Source organism: Anopheles coluzzii, chromosome 3 (assembly GCF_943734685.1).
Source record: "Anopheles coluzzii chromosome 3, AcolN3, whole genome shotgun sequence".
In the NCBI taxonomy this organism is placed as follows: Eukaryota; Metazoa; Arthropoda; class Insecta; order Diptera; family Culicidae; genus Anopheles; species Anopheles coluzzii.
The window spans coordinates 78,583,825-78,601,784 of NC_064671.1; the positions used below are offsets into that span (position 1 = coordinate 78,583,825).

General features: G+C 43.0%; 2 protein-coding genes across 6 annotated transcripts; both read left to right on the top strand.

Moving 5' to 3' along the window:
- Positions 1-2,784: 2,784 nt before the first annotated feature.
- LOC120959072 (outer dynein arm-docking complex subunit 4) lies at positions 2,785-5,527 on the top strand. The gene is made up of 5 exons (XM_040382226.2): positions 2,785-4,070; positions 4,165-4,256; positions 4,341-4,498; positions 4,578-4,821; positions 4,908-5,527. The coding sequence occupies exons 1-5, from the start codon at positions 3,718-3,720 to the stop codon at positions 5,282-5,284; spliced, it is 1,224 nt and encodes a 407-aa protein (XP_040238160.2). The 5' UTR covers positions 2,785-3,717; the 3' UTR covers positions 5,285-5,527.
- A 1,417-nt stretch (positions 5,528-6,944) lies between these two features.
- LOC120955156 (SHC-transforming protein 1) lies at positions 6,945-17,897 on the top strand. Of its 5 annotated transcripts, none has more exons than XM_049610737.1 (8): positions 6,945-7,043; positions 8,457-9,561; positions 13,394-13,464; positions 13,548-13,779; positions 13,850-14,143; positions 14,222-14,378; positions 14,443-14,657; positions 14,727-17,897. In XM_049610737.1, the coding sequence occupies exons 2-8, from the start codon at positions 9,439-9,441 to the stop codon at positions 14,895-14,897; spliced, it is 1,263 nt and encodes a 420-aa protein (XP_049466694.1). In that variant the 5' UTR covers positions 6,945-7,043; positions 8,457-9,438; the 3' UTR covers positions 14,898-17,897. The 5 variants fall into 5 exon arrangements, with proteins under 5 accessions (XP_049466694.1, XP_049466693.1, XP_040231645.2 ...); XM_049610736.1 differs by having other exon boundaries at positions 6,951-7,069; XM_040375711.2 differs by having other exon boundaries at positions 6,951-7,065.
- The last annotated feature ends 63 nt before the right edge of the window (positions 17,898-17,960 follow it).

The following is a 17,960-nucleotide window of genomic DNA, read 5'->3' on the forward strand; positions in this document are numbered from 1 at the left end:
ATTGGAACAAAATTGGCCACGAAGGATCACTGAGGGTTTAATTGAATAATTTTTATCGCATTAAAGGTACCTAAAACTAACTAAAAATCTAACTAAATCATTGTTGTAAAGGGGATAATTTCAAATAGTGATACCCGAAAGATAAAAAAAAGTTAATAACGAAAATTATTATCACACGAATAAAATTATTTAAATTAATTTTAAAAGAACAACAATTAATTTTGAATAATCAATTAAATGAATGAATTAATAATACAATTTTTAATAAAAATAGTTCAAAATGATTTTAACTAGAGCGTAAGCAAAATAAACGTAATTGTTTTTAATAAAATCAGTAGCCATTAGAAAGTATTACGATAAGCATTTATTGTTAATTGTTTCATTAATAGACCATTTTTACGATACAAGAAATGTATTTAAACGTGCGTGTTGTGAGCAGTAGAATAACAAGCATCAAGCTCTAAACGAAGATTAAAAACACGAGTGCCCCTGTCAATAATGTAAAAAAGGTGATCTACTAGATCGGAAGCGACGGACTTAAACGGGACTAAAAAGCAAAACCCAAAACTGGAAACAAGAAACACAAGCTCCCGAACGAACACAATCAAAATAAACACAAAAAGTGCGCGCCCTTCGAGTTCGGCTCGTAAAACACAGAACCTCCGTATAAACCACATTCAATATGACATAAATCTAATAAGATAATCGATTTTATGTGTTTTGTGGTTTGTTTTTGCGTTTATTTCTCCTTCCGTAAAAACCTCACCGGCGGTTCGACGAGCTCGTTTGCGTTCTGCCACCGTGTTCCGCGTGTTTGAAACTCCCCACATTGCCTCTTTGTATCCCCCAGCTGGCGTTCGTTGTTCCGTAGTCTTTTGTTGACGAGCATGATTTTACCGGCATCCGGCCGTCAAGCTGTGGGGGGAGGCGGACAAAGATTTATGATGTTTCCTGGTCTACTCCTGGGCTGGGCGGCTACGAGAGACGAAGCCAGCAGCGCATGGGAATTTGAGTTCAATTTTGTCAATAATTGAAAATTTCGCCACACGAAAGCCGGTCTATTTTGCGAGACATTACGCTCAAGGTTGTCTATGGTTCTATTGCTGTTCCTACTTAGTGCAGCTCAATGTAACAGGAAAGCTGTGTTCTAAAAATAAAATGCTTCCAATGTTTTTGGGTGGGAAGTCCTAAAATCACAATACACAACGAAATTACTTAATCAAGTGCATCAAGTAATAAATCGATAAGCAATAAGGTACAAGAGAGAAAATGAAGTCTATAATGACATGATCTGCTTGTGATCTATTTGCAGCAACGCGCCAATCAGCGCAAGATGAACAAACCGATGAACAAAAAGCGTCAGAAAGGATCGAAACCGGTAATAGACGAAATAGAGGTAGCGGGAAAGAATCTACGCGATGAAGCGTTAAAGTATATGAAGGTAAGCTACAACACATTTAAAGATGCAAACAAGTAATGCTGTTTCCATACTGAAACAATGAATCAAGAAACAGGAATTTTAAAAGCAATACAAAATAGTTTAAAATGTCCCTTTGAAAGCTTGTGCGCCAAGCATTGAATCATGTTTCCAATACATGTAATGATAATTTTTCACAAATTTTAACCTGAATTATTTAACTATATGTTCAATCTCTTTTGCTGATATTGTTTTATAAGATTTGAAACGATTGGATTCATTCGTATCAAAATCCATTCGTTGGATTCATTCGCATTTAAATTATCTTAAATTTATTTCTTATAACCTAAAACATTCTTCTTTGCAAGGAATTTCCCCCTTGTCCTAGTTTTACTCGGGTCACATAAAATAACTCATTAAATTATAGTTGATTGTTAAAAAAACTTCCATCACTGTAAATCAAAGAAGGATAACAACCGCCCGTTAAAGCTTTTTCGACGAAGCAAGTGGTAGAATGTTTTGTATTTGTCCCATCGAAAGCTCGTACGAAAGCTTTTGATCTCTATTTGTCTCATTCACTCGGTCAATTGCTTTAAGCGTTAAACGAGTATGGAAAAATCGTCCTTTGCTTTTGCCAGTACAACCGGCCGCTATAATCGAGCTATAAAATCGACGAAAACCATGAAGCTTTTCTGCAGGAGTCTTTATCCTGAGCTTTTTTATAGCAAGCTTTTTTATAAGTGGCGCGAGCGAGCAATACATTTGAAAGAACAGAAATACAGCAGGATTTTTGTAGAAGTGTTTGAAATATACATATTTTGGAATTAATTTCAAAGTTTTAGGATTCATTAATGTGTTTTAAAATCTGGCTCTTCTTTTCAAAAACAAAACAAATCTTATATTAATTATTGCTTCTTTTTTTGTAGGTTCGAAACTACACGAAAGCGTTGGGATTGTATGACCAGGTGAGCCTATTTCCGGACTCTTGTTTATTATTTCCTTCCTGCACGATATCCCAGCACGTGTTATTTATAGGTGTTTGTTGGTATATGCTACTGCTGCCAAGGCATACCAATTGTGAGGGGCAGCAAACTTTCCCTTCCGTTGCTGCTATTAGTAGGCAAAGTTATTTTGAATGAGTCATTCATTCATTCATTTATTTGACGCATTGGTCGGTGGTAGCCCGTGGATTGCAATGATGTAACGTTAAATTTAGGACCAACAACTTGTTGCCACTCAGTGTGTATATATACCAATCGCAGTGGAGTATAACATTCTGAGAGGTTCATACACCTACTAATACTAAATGCTTTAAAGCAAATAAATGAAGCCTTTAAGAAAGGATGTTTTAGGTAGGTCGCTTTAGTATTAGCAGTAAATTTGTCTGCTTTGAAGAATTTTGCGCAAAACGTAGCCAACGAATGTCTTATATCCTTCAACCACGCATACAACGTTGATCGATTTTTTCGTCCTATGCCGTTTGGGCAATGTCTCAGAAGCTTCTTCTACGGATCAGCATTGCAGATCCATTTTGTTTCGCTCCCACACAAACCAGTATTACTTTGTATTTGCTATATTTCCACCATAGTCCTAGCGTTTGACTGACATGCAACGAAGGCTGCCACCCATACTGTGCAGTATTGTTTGTTTCGGAACCTATTTCGGAACATCAGGCAATGCCACTTCCCGACGTTTCCGTGCACGCTGGGCTGGATCTGCTGGCTTCCCAACGAAGTTCACCCCACGTCACAACAACGGTTTGGGCTTTATTTATTACTGTTAGATATTTTGGTTGTTGGTCGTGTTGGCACCTTCACGCCATCAAAGAAGCACAGCGCACTAGCCCCATTCGCTCGACTCTGACCCATTGACTCCGAACGGTGGTGCACGTACCACCTACCTCCCTTTTTTATATGTCGTGCCGTGCAATTTTTACTATGTTTTATGACAAATCGATTATCAAGTGTTTGTTTCCATGACTCTCCGTCACCCTTTTGGCGAGTGTTTATGTGTGTATGTGTGAGGTTTATGCGAAGGTGATGGGTTTCACGCGATAGGCGGTGAAGTGCCGGTACTCGGTTTACTCGGCATTTGGGGGTTCGCTCGTCTGCTACACGGTTATTTCGGTCACATTCCACTTTCAGACGTGGAGCTTCAAAGTTTTAGTTCCTAAAGAAAAAGTTACCCCATTTACGAGCGGGTCACACTGCTCTTGTTACACAGCGCACAGTTCCTTTTAAATCCTTTCAAATCACAGTTTTACTACTGTGTGTGCTGTGCCTACAACTCTACAATCAAGCATGAGCAACGCCAAAACGGCACTGGGAATATTGGGCGGCGAAGATGAGCTGCTCCAAAGCTTTGTACGCGTGGGTCTGAGAACGGACGGTGACGATGACCAGCAGCAGCAGCAGTCGAATGTAACGTTTTCGGGCGGTGCAAGCGGTGGAGGTAGCGGTGGTGGTAGTGGTGGTGGTGCTGGTGGAAGTGGTAGTGGAAGTGGGGCTGGTGCGGGAGGAAGTGGTGGAGGTGGGTCTCAGACGACCACCATCCAGCATCAGGCCAGCCAGGGCAAGCTGGATACGCATCTGATACGCCAGTTTTCTGACCACTGTTCTGATATGAGTGATAAAAATGCACCCAGAAAGTATCGGTGAGTTTGGCAGGGCCTTTAGAAGCACGAGCCCTGTACTGTGCGGCTTTTTTACGATGGTCACGTAATCATCGGTATTGTACCTTTCCTACAGTGACTTGTTCAACGAGCCGGTGGACGTCAAGAAGCGACGTTACTTCGACGAGGTGTACACCGATAAAGATCGTGCGGCTGCCGTTAGTATAGGCAAGAAACTGTGGCAAGAGCTATCATCCCATGAAGCACTGATCCTTAACCAGCTAGGAATCGTGTTTGTTTGATTGATTGCAGGAAACTTTGATATAAAGCAAAATCTCATCAACAAACGACGCCAGGAGCGGAACGAGGCGTTACAAACGGAGGAAGCCGAACCGGGTGCCATCCTGGCATTGGGGATGCGTGAGATCAAGAACGGAAACTTGGACAATGCTGTTCTGTTTATTTCCAAGGCACAATGCACTATTTTGCTCTCTATTTACTTTAACGATTACTTCTAATATGTCTTCATCCATCCCTACATTCATGCAGGCACTGGAGATGAACAACAATGATCAGAATGCGTTGGTTGCCAGGAGCCGCTGTTTCTTGCAGCTTGGCGAACCGGGCAAAGCTTTGCAGGATGCGGAGACGGCTCTCGTGCTGGACAAAAACAACATCCGTGCGATCTACCAGAAGGCGGAAGCGCTCTACTATCTGGGCCAGTTCGAGCACAGCTTGATGTTTTTTCACCGTGGTTTGCGCTTGCGTCCGGAGTTGGCTAGCTTTCGGTTGGGTAAGTAGTAGTAACAAATCAGTCGGACTCAAATCTGTCTACCCGCGCGGAAGCTAATCTACTTCCCTCCTGCATCCAATATTCAGGTGTTCAAAAAACGCAGGAAGCGATCGAGAATACTATCGGAAATAATACGAAAAACCAGCCGCAAAAGAAACCGACCAAGGTGGAAAAGCCCAAGACCGCCAAACGCAACCAGCTGTCGCGGGAAGAGCTGGAAAAGCGTGCCTCCCGCCGACTGCTGGGCGATCTGTACATTGACAAGGAGTATCTGGAGAACCTGATCAAGCACCCTGATCTGCGCAAGGCGGACACCAACACGGAGGGTGTGTCGGAGTACGCTAAGGACGCGATCAACTTCCTGAACAATAGGCAGGAGTTTTGGAGACAGCAGAAACCATGCACCAGCTTGAATGCGAAGAAAATTAACGGTGCAAACGGTATGCTTCCGCGCTGGTTGTAAACCTGCCTAGCGGTTTCCCAATAGAAACCGAACAGCACAGTAGAGGAACAATTTAGAAGGTAGTACACGACCGGTGTGATAAGGTAGTGAAAGAAGCATTCCCATTGTTCCGTCCTGTTACGTTGGATTCTAAACGTTTTTTCAGCAATGTTTACCTTAACGGAATTTCATTAGATGTAGAAATGGCTTTCAAACCCCTCTATGTGATAAATGCTTATAGTACAATAAAGGTTGATATTAAAATGAATTTCGATGGATTTGTTGGATAACATAAGTCTTAATGCTAGTAGTGATAGCACTTGAAGCACAAAGATATGATTCATATGACACCGGATGACATAGTTCCTAACAAATGTATTTTGTCGGTTGAAAATCTCCATAAAAATCGTCATCAGTTCCTGAAGTCTATCGAAACTATGAACAATCTGCAGAGCAGGTTTGATACTAATAGTGTAGTAGGTAAACGAAGTGGAGGATATGTCCGTTTTATCAAAGCCAAACTAACAGATCTACAGTACCCAATGTTAAACTTCGATCATTTATGAACACTTCCATAGCAATCCAATAATAACAAGCAATTGGGATGACAAATACGGAAGTACAAAAAAATACGATCATCTTTACACTATCCTGTAATCCTGTAGGCACCAGGAGGTCCCAACGTTTTTGGAACTGTTCCGGATCTTAGTGTTTGAACAGTTTCAAAATGATAACGATTCATCCTATAGACAAACATTGAATGATTCCGGCCATATCTGCCGAGGCAAATATCCGAATAACGAAGGCAACATCAGCAGCCTTACTAACTGCTCTAAATAGGGAAATCTCTTCTACGGTGTGTTCCATTAGAAAAGGAACAGGAGCTTCCAAATATTTCCGGCTGGTCCTGATCATCCGAGTATCCTGATCCCATGATAGACTCAAATCGAGATAACAGTATAATGGAGACGCATTCGGACTCTCCTTTAGCAGAAAAGAAGCAGCACAATACCTTGTACTTTACATAGTTCCGTATTATTCCGGATGGTTCCGGATGGTTTCCAGCATTCTTCCTATGAGTCGCACTTATCTTTAAACATAGCCTTTAAACATACCAATTGTGAGGGGCAGCAAACAGTATAATGGAGACGCATTCGGACTCTCCTTTAGCAGAAAAGAAGCAGCACAATACCTTGTACTTTACATAGTTCCGTATTATTCCGGATGGTTCCGGATGGTTTCCAGCATTCTTCCTATGAGTCGCACTTATCTTTAAACATAGCCGAGCTAGAATCACACAGCGCTTGCATTTCCGGAGTCGGAACCGGTACTGCCAGCAGAGGGTGCAATGCAGAATGCCCATCACTACAATCGACTGCTGCTCTCTGCACAGAGATTTTGCACTTTCTTCACTTATTTACACTACGAGTTTTTCCTAAATTGATGCCTTTCAACTAGAGAAGCAACATAAACGTACAAAAACGTACAACAGCTGCTTGTAAGTATCTAAATTCAGTAGAAATTTGTAAAAATCACGATCCAAAACAAACGCCAGCCGTTACCATTGTGCTGGAAAGGCGTAACTACCCAACCCGGCACCATAAACGGAGCGCGGCGCTGTCACATTGAAGTTGTTTACCAAAACGTCATAATACGGGCAAACGGGGGAAGAAGAAGAAAAAAATAACAGAGCAAAAATGAAGTCGAGCTAAAAGTTTACCAGTTCTCCTCTGTATCGCATCCTCCTAGTACCGTGCAGCACGGGTGTTTTCCGGACCAGGTTCGTCGCGCCCCACAAGTCGGTCGGTAATGGTTTTACCATTGATAAGTTGAGTGTCGCTGGCGGGCTTGCTATCATAAGAGCCAACACAAGATCACGGCTGTGTGTGTTTTTTTAATGTTGTTTTGTGCACTTTGCCATGTTGTGCAGTTCCCCCAGTTCCGATGTTCTGGAACAATGTCCCTGCCCTGCCTGCTGGTAGTGTGTGTATGTGTGTGCATTGCGGCAAACGGCCGATGCTGCTGTGCTGTGAAATAGGCAAACCGGTCGAATGTCTGTGAATTCCGCCCGTTTCCAGGCGGTAGTGTGTTGTGGAATTGCGTTGTCCATTTCGTCCAGCTGCAGCACAACGTAGCTAAAGGAAGTGGTCACGGAATTCCTTCACACATCGTGTGTTTGTGTGTGTGTGTTTTGGAATGTTCGTACACACAATCTGTGTGTGTGTTGGAGGGGGTTGTGTTTTGATGTCGATAAATGCATAAAATCATCCCCTCGGGGTGAGCAAAGTGAGCTGAGGATAATGGTTGTTTTCAAAACGGTGCCCGGACGTGACGTGAACGCCCTGGAAGGTCAAAGAACCGCACTCCAGGCGAGCAAGAAACGGCTTAAAAAAATGGACCAAAATGTTTACTAACCCTTTGAATAAGTTTCCTGGTTTAGCAAATCTCGAATCTAAACGCTTCAAAGTGTTCCTAAATTGCCTTGTTGCACGTATCTTCTCCGGAAGCATAATTTATTGACCTCGCACTGTGTCTCCCTACTGCGCTTATTATAAAACATACACACGGCACACGCCCCGAAAAAAAAACGGAAGAACTTCCCCTCCCCGAACGAAACATTTTGCTAATTGTCAATCCTTTTCCATGCCCGCGCTCACACACCCACCTTTGCTCCACCGCATTTCTGAAAGGCTCTTGGGTTGGGATGTAGAGAAGAAAGGGCGTTGGATATGACGAAATATCCCACCCCGCTCGCTGCTCTCCGCCAACCAAGACGATGACTAAGTGCAGTGCCAAGGGGTCGGGAAGTTCATTCCTTTCGGATTCTGTCTCCATAGACTGTGGCGGCTCAGTGCGCGTGTTTGTGTGCGTCTGCTAATGTACGCAAGCTGGCTGATTCGTGTTCAAGGATACACAACACATCATCATTGCTATCATGAACATCATCATCATCTCGCATCCTATTGAATGGAAAGGCCGTGAGTAGGCGATGGCGAATCATAAGTACAATCAATTGTGAAGCAGTGCAGGGTCTGCGCGATCTGTCGCCCGGTAGTGTATGCGCTTTTTGATAAAAAAAAGTGCTTGTGGATATGTGTGTGTGGGTTGTACAAATGATAAAAAAGTGCTCCAGTGTTTCAGGGTGTGTAAACGGCTTTTTTCTTATTTTTTTCACCTTTCTCCTCCCCCACAGTGAAGTGGTGACGAAGATGAAAACAAGACGGCCCTTGGGTAAAAGGCGGTAAAACATAAACCTCATCGTTCTAGTGTGTTATATGTGTGTGTGAATGATTGTTCCCAGAAACGTAGTGTGAAAGCAAAGGAAAGGAAATAAAACCGGATCACATTTCTTCCTTCCTTCCGGTCGCGGACTGTAGCGGAAGTAACGGTGTAGAGACGCAAAGAAATACGCCGTACAAAGGAAAGGTGGAAGGGAAGGCAGCGACAGCCATCGAATCGGAACGTCCGCAAGAGCGTGCTTGTGTGTGTGTGTGTGTGTGTGTGGGTCGGCAAGTGGGAGAGAAAGACAGAAATAATACGAGTCACACGGGCAAAACCGGAACCACTGGAGAAAAAAAAACAGAACTTACCCCCGCTGAAAGAAGCACAGGAAGTAAAGAATCGAAGAACGTGTGCGACGACGGCGGCAGGTGCCAAAACAGCAACAATAACAACAACAAAAAACCCCCGTTGCTAAGAAAAAGGAAACGGAACGGAAAGAAAACGCGACAAAAGCCGCGGTGGCGAGCGAAAGAAAATGTTGCCGGCCGTATGGTGGCTGCGCGCGGTCGAAGCAAGCCACGACGACGATCATCAGCAGCTCGGTGATGACCGGCGGGCAAGATAAACAAAAGTGCTTTCATCCATCCCCAGTACCACCAGTGGGCGGATTTTGAAGCTTGGCAGAATATTTTTTACCACCCAAGACCGCGTGCGACATGTGCCTGTGCCTGTGTGGGGGTGTAAGACGTTGGAGAATGGTTTAAAATAGACGAACATAGTTTAGTGCTCCAGCAAACGCGCGCTCCGAGTGTGTCCACACGCGCATTACAACGCTGTAGCTAGTGGCGTAGGGGCGTACACACAAACACACACTGTAATTTGATTTAAAAATTCCACACCCCAGCGAGTGCAGAACGCAGCAGAAAGTGCTCTTGGGCGACGACGCAACAAGAATGCCACGCAACGGTGAAGCATCGTCCGGGCTGGAGAAAGGGGTCAGCAGCTCGAAAACGGCCCCCGAATGGCTGCATCCGGATCATGTCATCATGAACGAAGGTGTTACGTTTGACGTGCGGGTAAGTCGGCCGGCCTTCCTACCGGCTTCCGGACTCCACACTGTGAGTGTGTGTAGAAAAATTCTTAACCCCCTTTCACACCCCACGCGAGGGGACCGTCTTTTCTTTGTTTTGCGACTTCCGGTTTTTCCTATTTCTTCCTTCCGCATCTGGCAAAGCCCGGATCGGCAAACAGATCTTCCACATACACTCTTTCGTTCTCGTTGCTGTTCTTCATATTATAACCACTCTCTCACTCTTTCTTAGCTTTGATATAAATAACTGCCACAATTTATTGTTTGAAGGGAAGCGAAAATGTTCCCTGATGCGTGTTGAAAAGTAATGATGGTTCCCACTGGCAGTAAAATCCAGTGCTGCAAAATAATGTCATGAGCATCACGAGACGTTCACCAACGAAAACAATCAACATATCCGTGGTAGCTTGATGCTTATTGCTGATACTCAATGAAAGTGCGTCATGGCATCCCGAACGCGACAGGCGAATGCTTGATTCTAGCGCTTGATACTCTGACTGACAAGCTGAGCATAATAATGACTTTTTCTGCCTGTGAACAGTGCTGCCAAATGCCAAAACGTTTCAATCACCAACACTCATGACTGAAACGAAATTAAGCTCAAATTAGCTCACGTACACAACTGAGATGATCAGGGGTGAGACTCAAACAATTGGCGGATCAATCACATGCTTGGTGACTTTTTTGTTTGGCACCCAACGCTTGTGTGGCCCATGTGGCCCAAGCAGCAAAAGAGTTGGTCGCACAAAATGTCACCAAGCATGTGATGGTCGCACAAACTGTTTGAGTCTCACCTCTGATCATCACCGGATCATTTCAGCCGGAATTTGTCATGATTATGTCAGTGACATTTTGCAGAACTGATCACAGTAAAAAAAATCAGTCATGACATAGTGACTGGCTAAGCGTTGGTCTCAAAAATGTCATAAAACATGCATTGGTCACACCAATTGTTTTGAGTATTATCTCTGATTATCACAATTTAAGTACGTGACGCTGACATGGATTTTGTTTCCCCCCTTTTTTGAAGCGTAAAGAACCGTGTTCCACATGGCGTTTGGACGGGGCGGCACAACAATCAATGTGCAAAGAGGCAAGGGTTAAACGCTTAGCCAAAGAATTCACCACCCATCGGGGTGTTTTGTTTATCCTTTTGTTGCTGCAGCGGCAAAGGTCCCGCATCGCGCAAATGGGATACGCTCGGGGAAGCGAAGATTATGGCTAAAATTATGCGTGACTAAGCAGGTGTTAAGAATGTGGGCCAACCGGAAGCCCTGGTAAACAAATGGGGAAAGGAAATTGATCGAAACGCGAGCTCATATCGCCAAAAAACGCTACATACTATGAAGGATATTGTTTATTAGGAGTGTGCACAGCTATCAGCAGATTCAAACCAAAGTAGAAGATTGTCGTAGAAAAATAAACATTCAAAATTAAATCATTTTGTCAGTCGTACAACTTGCTTGCGAGTTAGAAATGCAAGGAAAGGTATAATCAAGTTGTTTTTTTTTGTTTCGGTTTCCGGTTGTTTGGGTTGCTTGCTGACGTTTAACGAAAACATACGTGCCTCCGCAAAAAAGCTGTAAATTCCAAAAGATTATTTTGTTTATCTTAGTATAATTGCGTCTATTTAGATTACAAAAAAAAGCGCACCAAGAGCGCGTGTTTTTCATTTCCTAGCGTTTTGTCTTGAACGTGCCGCTATGACACTGGAGGAATAAGATCTATTCGGTAAAAAAACGAAACGATTTTCATGTCCCATGCAAAATAATCGTTATATATTAATAATTTTCAAATACTTTAAACGTCCTCATTTTGCGAATACTTTGAGATGCCAACAAACAACGCTGGGATGATTGTTATTTAGTTTTTAGAGAGCTGCTCTGAAATTTAAATTGTCATGAATGAAATTTAGCATCATTTTTCCTTATGAAAAGTCCGTCAATTAGTTTTATTTTTTATTCATTTGTTATATTTATCTGTATTTTACTCAAATGTAATGCATTGTTCCTTACTCTCCTACATTCTCATTGCATTGTGCCCTGTGGCACTTGCGTATACATGTTAGTTTGTAGAATTCCCTATTTCTGTTATGTTCTGTTTGCGGGATTCCCTATTCCAGTTTACGATCAATCAATCGGCTCAAAACAGTAATTCAGAAGATAAATGGTCATCTTGCCATACAGAAACCCAGTGACTGTGGAATAAAAGGAACGGAACTTCGACCTGCCGTCACCCAACTTCTCGTAGCTGGAAGAACAGCAACCGAAATTAGGAAGAATCGTGTGACATACTACAGGGCTTCTCTCTCTATCATCTAGCCGGGTTCAATGCATAAAATCAATTTTAATATTAATGGAATTTGGGGCAAGATTGCCCGAAATTCTATTTCAAAATAGTTACGCCTTTTGGGGCAAAAGAGCCACCTCGTGCCACAAAAGTGCCACACACGTAAAAATCTCCAATTATCAAAGAAATACTTATATTTTAACCAGGTGGCCGTTTTGCCCCATTTTGGGCAAACGGGATTTGGGAAAACAACGTCTTTTTCAACCCTTTATCAAACGCTTCAAAATATTTTTCTTTTCACTTATTTCAAGCGAAACTCATTTATAAGTGAAGAAATAGATGTAAAATGGTTATGAGATTTAAATCGGCTTTTGACAAACACGTTTTAGTGAGTTGTAACATGAAATGCTTAAGATGGCACACATGCCCCTAAATTCCGCTATATCCTTTGCTGACTCGAATTATAGACCGCTCAAACCAATGGATGCATGGATCGTTCGAGTCAGCATTGAGATTGCTGAAATGTGTTTACTTGATTGCCCTTTAAATATTTGCTCATGGCGGCTTGCGATGGCTTGCGAGCGAACCCTGCAAAGACGGCAACGATGGGAACCACACATCATGAATCATGCAGCATACCAGCATATCTAACCAGCATTTCCGAGATCGGCGGGTTGCTTCCAATTCCTAAGAATCGTCCAAGACCCGTTTCACCGTTCGTGGGCCTATTCTCGGAGCGAACAATTAAAAACGCCTTCCCAAAAACACATCCGCTGACGTCATCCGTGTCGCGCTACTGTATGTAAAATTGTTTGCTAAATTTAAAGATTGTATTTCACTAAAGCAAACTCACGGTGATAGTGAAGTATCTTCGCCCGATAGTGATGGACCGACGAAGCAGAATGCAATTTTTATTTGCATTCCGTACCACGCATGCACGTAATGCTATTTTAGACTTTTTTCAACAAACGAACAAACAAACAATAACCACTAACCGGAAGTGGGGATTGCGTGTGTGTATGCGTGTGTGTACATGCGTGCTTAGCTGTGGCGCCTTTTCGCAGTCCCCGCTCGAGGCCTGGGTATCGAAATCGGACTTGAAATCGAAATCGCGCGCGCGTACCACTATTTGGCTTCCCATTTGGTATTCTAATGAATCATCGATGCGAATCGGCCGGCACGCAGTGCTTCCGTTTCGGGTAGGGCACTGTCACTCGGCCATTGCCCCCCATTGGCAGAAGGAAGGAAGGAAGGAAGAGAGTATCATGTTTTAAATTCTGCCTACAATCTCGCAACGAGACATTTATTTTCAACGTTTTGATTGTGCGTATGGTTGGTGCTGGTGGGATTGATTTATTGAAAGTCATTGCTGATAATGCTTTCCTAGAGAAATTAACGATAGATGAGTTGGAAATGAGGTTTTTTTTAAATCACTATTTTTATGGATTTGAGCTAGACAAATAAAATGTTTTTTTTTTTATGTAATTCATTAATATGTATTTCCCATTTTTTCCGCCATTTCCCAACAGTACATCGGATGTTTGGAGATTAAAGCTTCCATGAAAAAGCTTGACTTCCCAACGCGATCACAGGTGGCAAAGTGAGTACCCTTCAACCAGCAACGCCGCCTACCAAACAATCACTAACCGGTCAAAAAATTTCTTACCCTTCCCACCCCCGCAGAGAATGCATAAATCGGGTCTGCGAAGCGGCCAGCCTGAAAAGCTCGAAAAAGCGACGAGTCGACAAGCGTGTGCTGCAGTGCATATCCGATACGCCCGACATGGAGCATGCCGGCACCAACGTCACGCTGACGGTTTCCAGCAAGTACCTGTCGCTGGTGAATGTGGACACGGGCGAGATCATCGCCAAGCACGACATGCCGAGAATATCGTTCGCTTCCGGTGGCGATACGGTACGCGCCTTAGCCTTCGGTCCCTAACACTTGGCTGAACGCTGCTAATTAACATTTTGTTGGTATCTAGGACACGCTGGACTTTGTGGCGTACGTAGCGAAGGATCTGAACGAATGGCGCGCCTGCTACGTGCTGGAGTGTGGCGGCAGTCTAACGCAGGACCTGATCGCCACCGTCGGCCAAGCGTTCGAGCTGCGGTACAAGGAGTTCTTCAAGCAGCCGGAAACGCAGAGCAAGTTCCACGAGCTGACGCGAACGGACAAGGTGTACTACAATGACCTGCCGGACAAGATGCCGCCCGACCTGCTGACCGAGAACGATCACCATTCGTCGTCGCAGTCGCACAGTTCCTCCAGCGCAAAGGTAGACGCCGTTCAGGGTGTTTTAAACGTGGTGTAGTTGGGTTTTTTTGCTAACCTCATTTATTTGTCCCCTTTGCAGCAAACGCGGGAAAGGATACCGAGCAATTTGATCGATCTAAATACGCCGCTTCCCTGTCACGACTACGTGAACGACAAGCATGCAAACGCGACCAACAATTCGCACAGCAATAAGTCAATCTCTTCCAGCACGATCGTAAAGGATGTGTTTGATATGCGTAAGTCCTTTGCTGCAAATGGATCTGTTTTTCGACGCAACAATTAATTTTCCGTTTCTTTTAGAACCATTTACCATCTCGTCCGAGATACAAAGGTCGCAGCTGCTGACGGAATCGTGGTACCACGGCAGCATCAGCCGGGCACAGTCCGAGCATCTGCTGAAGAACGATGGCGACTTTCTGGTGCGCGAATCGGCCGGCACGCAAGGCCAGTACGTGCTGACCGGCATGCAGAACAACTCGCCCAAGCACCTGTTGCTGATCGATCCGGAAGGAATCGTAAGTGCCGCACGGTGCAGTGATACGGCAAACAGAAACCCCGTATGTAAAGCTCTTCCCTCCTTGTAGGTACGAACCAAAGATCGAGTCTTCGATAGTATTAGTCACCTTATCAACTTTCACTGGACAAACTCTCTGCCGATCATCTCCGCGGAGAGTGCGTTGCTGCTGCGGCATCCGATCCTGCGGACGACCGATCTGCTGTCGAAAGCCAAACTGGCTCACCTAAACCTGCAGTAGTGTGTTTTTGTGTGTAGAGTGAGTGAGCAAGGAAGGGTAAACGCGCACAGAAACAAACGACATGATCACAAACTTTAGCTTGTTAAGTGAGTATATTAGAGCACGCAGAAAGGCGCAAAGCAAAGACTGGATGCATGCGGTTGCGGATACACATCCGGCATCATCCTGATAAAGAAGTTAACCAAGCAAACGGGGGACGGGCTGAAATGAATGAATGTGCAGAAGAGTGAACAAGCGAGTCGAATGAGTCGAAGGACACTTCTTAAAACGGTGAGTTTGTCACCGCATTAGCATTATACGAAAGGTAATGAAAAGTAGCACAACGCAGAGATGATCGCACTTGTTTCATATTTTAGTTAAGCGTGATGCTCCTTTTTTTTAAGGTATGTATCTATACGGATACTATCATAAGCATGCGACATAATACTACCAAAAAGAGAAAATGTAAGGGGAAAACGAAATTCTGAACTAAATAAGGAAAGAAGGTGCACAACGCAACCTGCAGTTGCACTATACAGATTCAGCTGATTCTCTCAGCAACAGCTCAGAATCACCTTGGTGTAGCACTGGGGAAGAGAGAACAGAGAGAGAGAGAGAGAGAGAGTGGGAGAAAGAGAATTAGAGGGACAAAGAAAACTGCGTTAGGCAATTGTTTTTTGAATAGTAGAGATAAGAAGAAACAGATATAAAGTGATTTAGCTCACACAAATCTATATATATACAATTATATATATTCACATACACAGAAAGTCACAGAAGAAAAGCACGCTGCGTGCACAGCAAAAGGAGATTTAAATGCAAAAATCAATGGAAGGTTAACAAATGAATCGTATTACTTTCCCGTACTCAAACTCAACGTTGCAGGGGTTTTTTGCGATATGACGCACTTTTGCTAGCAGTGGGAAGTAGGGAAGGGGGCTAGTTCAAGTTGTAGGTATGAGAAATGATAAAAAATGAGAGTAGAAATATCAAAAGTTTGTCTAAAGGAAAGTGTTCCCTCTTACAATACACTCCAGCCAGCAGTGTGGAGGGAAAAGGCCAAATGGGAAGGTAGTTGAGAAGGTGATTTGCACGGGAGAACGCTCTTAAACACAATATTCTAACCGCAAACACTAACCAGAGGAGGAAATGTGTTCCGACCTCCTCCCCCAATCTCCCCCCAATACAAGGGAGACACACAAATCCGTGCACAAAACAAACGAAAAGAAAGTGTGATCAAAACAAAGTGTTATAACTTATATGTAATGCACCCTCTATCTCCCTGTCTCTATCTCTCTCTCTCTCTCTTTAGTCAACGGGAAGGCCAAATGAGATATGCTGATCGTAGTTTGTAGACAGAAAATTAGCTAAAAAGGTGGCAGCCAAATGCAGGAAGAGACTAGGAGATTGTCGAGATTGAGTGAGAGTGTAGCCGAGCAATTTATCATCAACCTCCAATGCACGTTGCAAAAACAAACATTTACAACGGCACGGAAAGCAAAGTATCTTGTACTGCGAACACGTGCATACATTATGTATCATATTGAACGAAGGAACGTTAGTATGGGCGCTACCGGAAGCGGTCCCGAGCAGAGGGCCGCGTACGAATGATCTACAGCCATACACAAACACACAACCACACAAATAGTAGCAAAACACATGGAAAGGTAAAACACTTTTACAGTGCAAAAGCATGGTTGAGCAGTGCTAATGATTTTACTATCTCTATTCAATTATTTTCCATTTTGGATAGTTAAAGTATTCGAGAGAGGTTTAATTATTGTTGGACCGTCTTTTTTATATATTCTTGTGGCGCAAATGTTTCGGCAAATAGCATTTATTTAAAAAAAAAAAAACACGATATTCACTTTTGCGTCCGCCTCCTGTTGCCTATTGCCAATATTCAGATTCAGTATTCTGTAACTTTATTAACCATTTCCTATTTACACACACACGATAACCTACAGCAGAAACAGAAAACTAACAACACATACAACTATGGTAGAGACAACAGATAATGAAGGGAAGATTTTTTTATAATCAAACGAAACAAAAGGTAAAATATTTAATGGTTGTTTGTTTAAATAAAACTAAAATAATTAACTCGTTCTCTTAGCAGATTATGCTGAAATTCTCCCGTCTGACTAAAATGACTATTACGAGATAAAAGCAAAAAAATGTTATGATTCAACACTTAATAGTACCAACTAAAAAAACACACCCACACAAATCACCTAGAAACATCAGATACAGATAGGTTCTTTTGTCTTATTATCACATAAATCACACAGTCAACAAATTAACTAAACAAACAAACAAACAAACAATGCAATAATAAGCACAAGCCGCAAAAGTGCACCAAACAGTGCAAAAGAAGACACGTGGACGGGCGCGGGGAGACGTGGGAACGCAACTATAAACAAAAATAACCATTTTTTCAAATTATAAACCGTACAACTTCTTTTTCTTCCGCAACTGGAAGTCGCAAACGGCAAAACTGTTACAACTGGTACAACTTACAACAAAACCCCTTACAACATGCTCTGTATAAAAGGATATAATGCAGTCTGTTGTGAATGCGTGTTGTGTTCGGGCTTTTGTTGTTGTTTTTTTGATAAAACTTCTATTTTTCTACTTAAATTAACATTTCTCAACCACTGAGCAGAGCAAATTTGCTACCTACTAATATGCTTGGAAAGAAGGAGGATGCCTCCTACAGGACGACAGCGATCAGCCCGCAGCTGTCTCCAAACTAACAAACCATGCAAACAAACATAAAACCATTAATATAGCCTCTTCTCAGCATTGCCTATATGGTATCAAAACGCACAGAAAATGAGATCAAAAAGAAAAGAGACATGCACGAACGTGAAGGAATGTGTGGATGGGGCGTTGCGCGCGCAAGGGATGGCACGAAGGGAGTCGTGCGCAAAGTAAGCTCGTATATTCTAATATGAGTTAGCCATTATTATGATTATTATTATTATTATCATTATTAAATTAAATAATGTTTCTGAGTAATTTTGTGTGTGTCACTGCGCAATGAATGAAAGAAATTTCCATTCGCTTTCGGATGCGATGAAC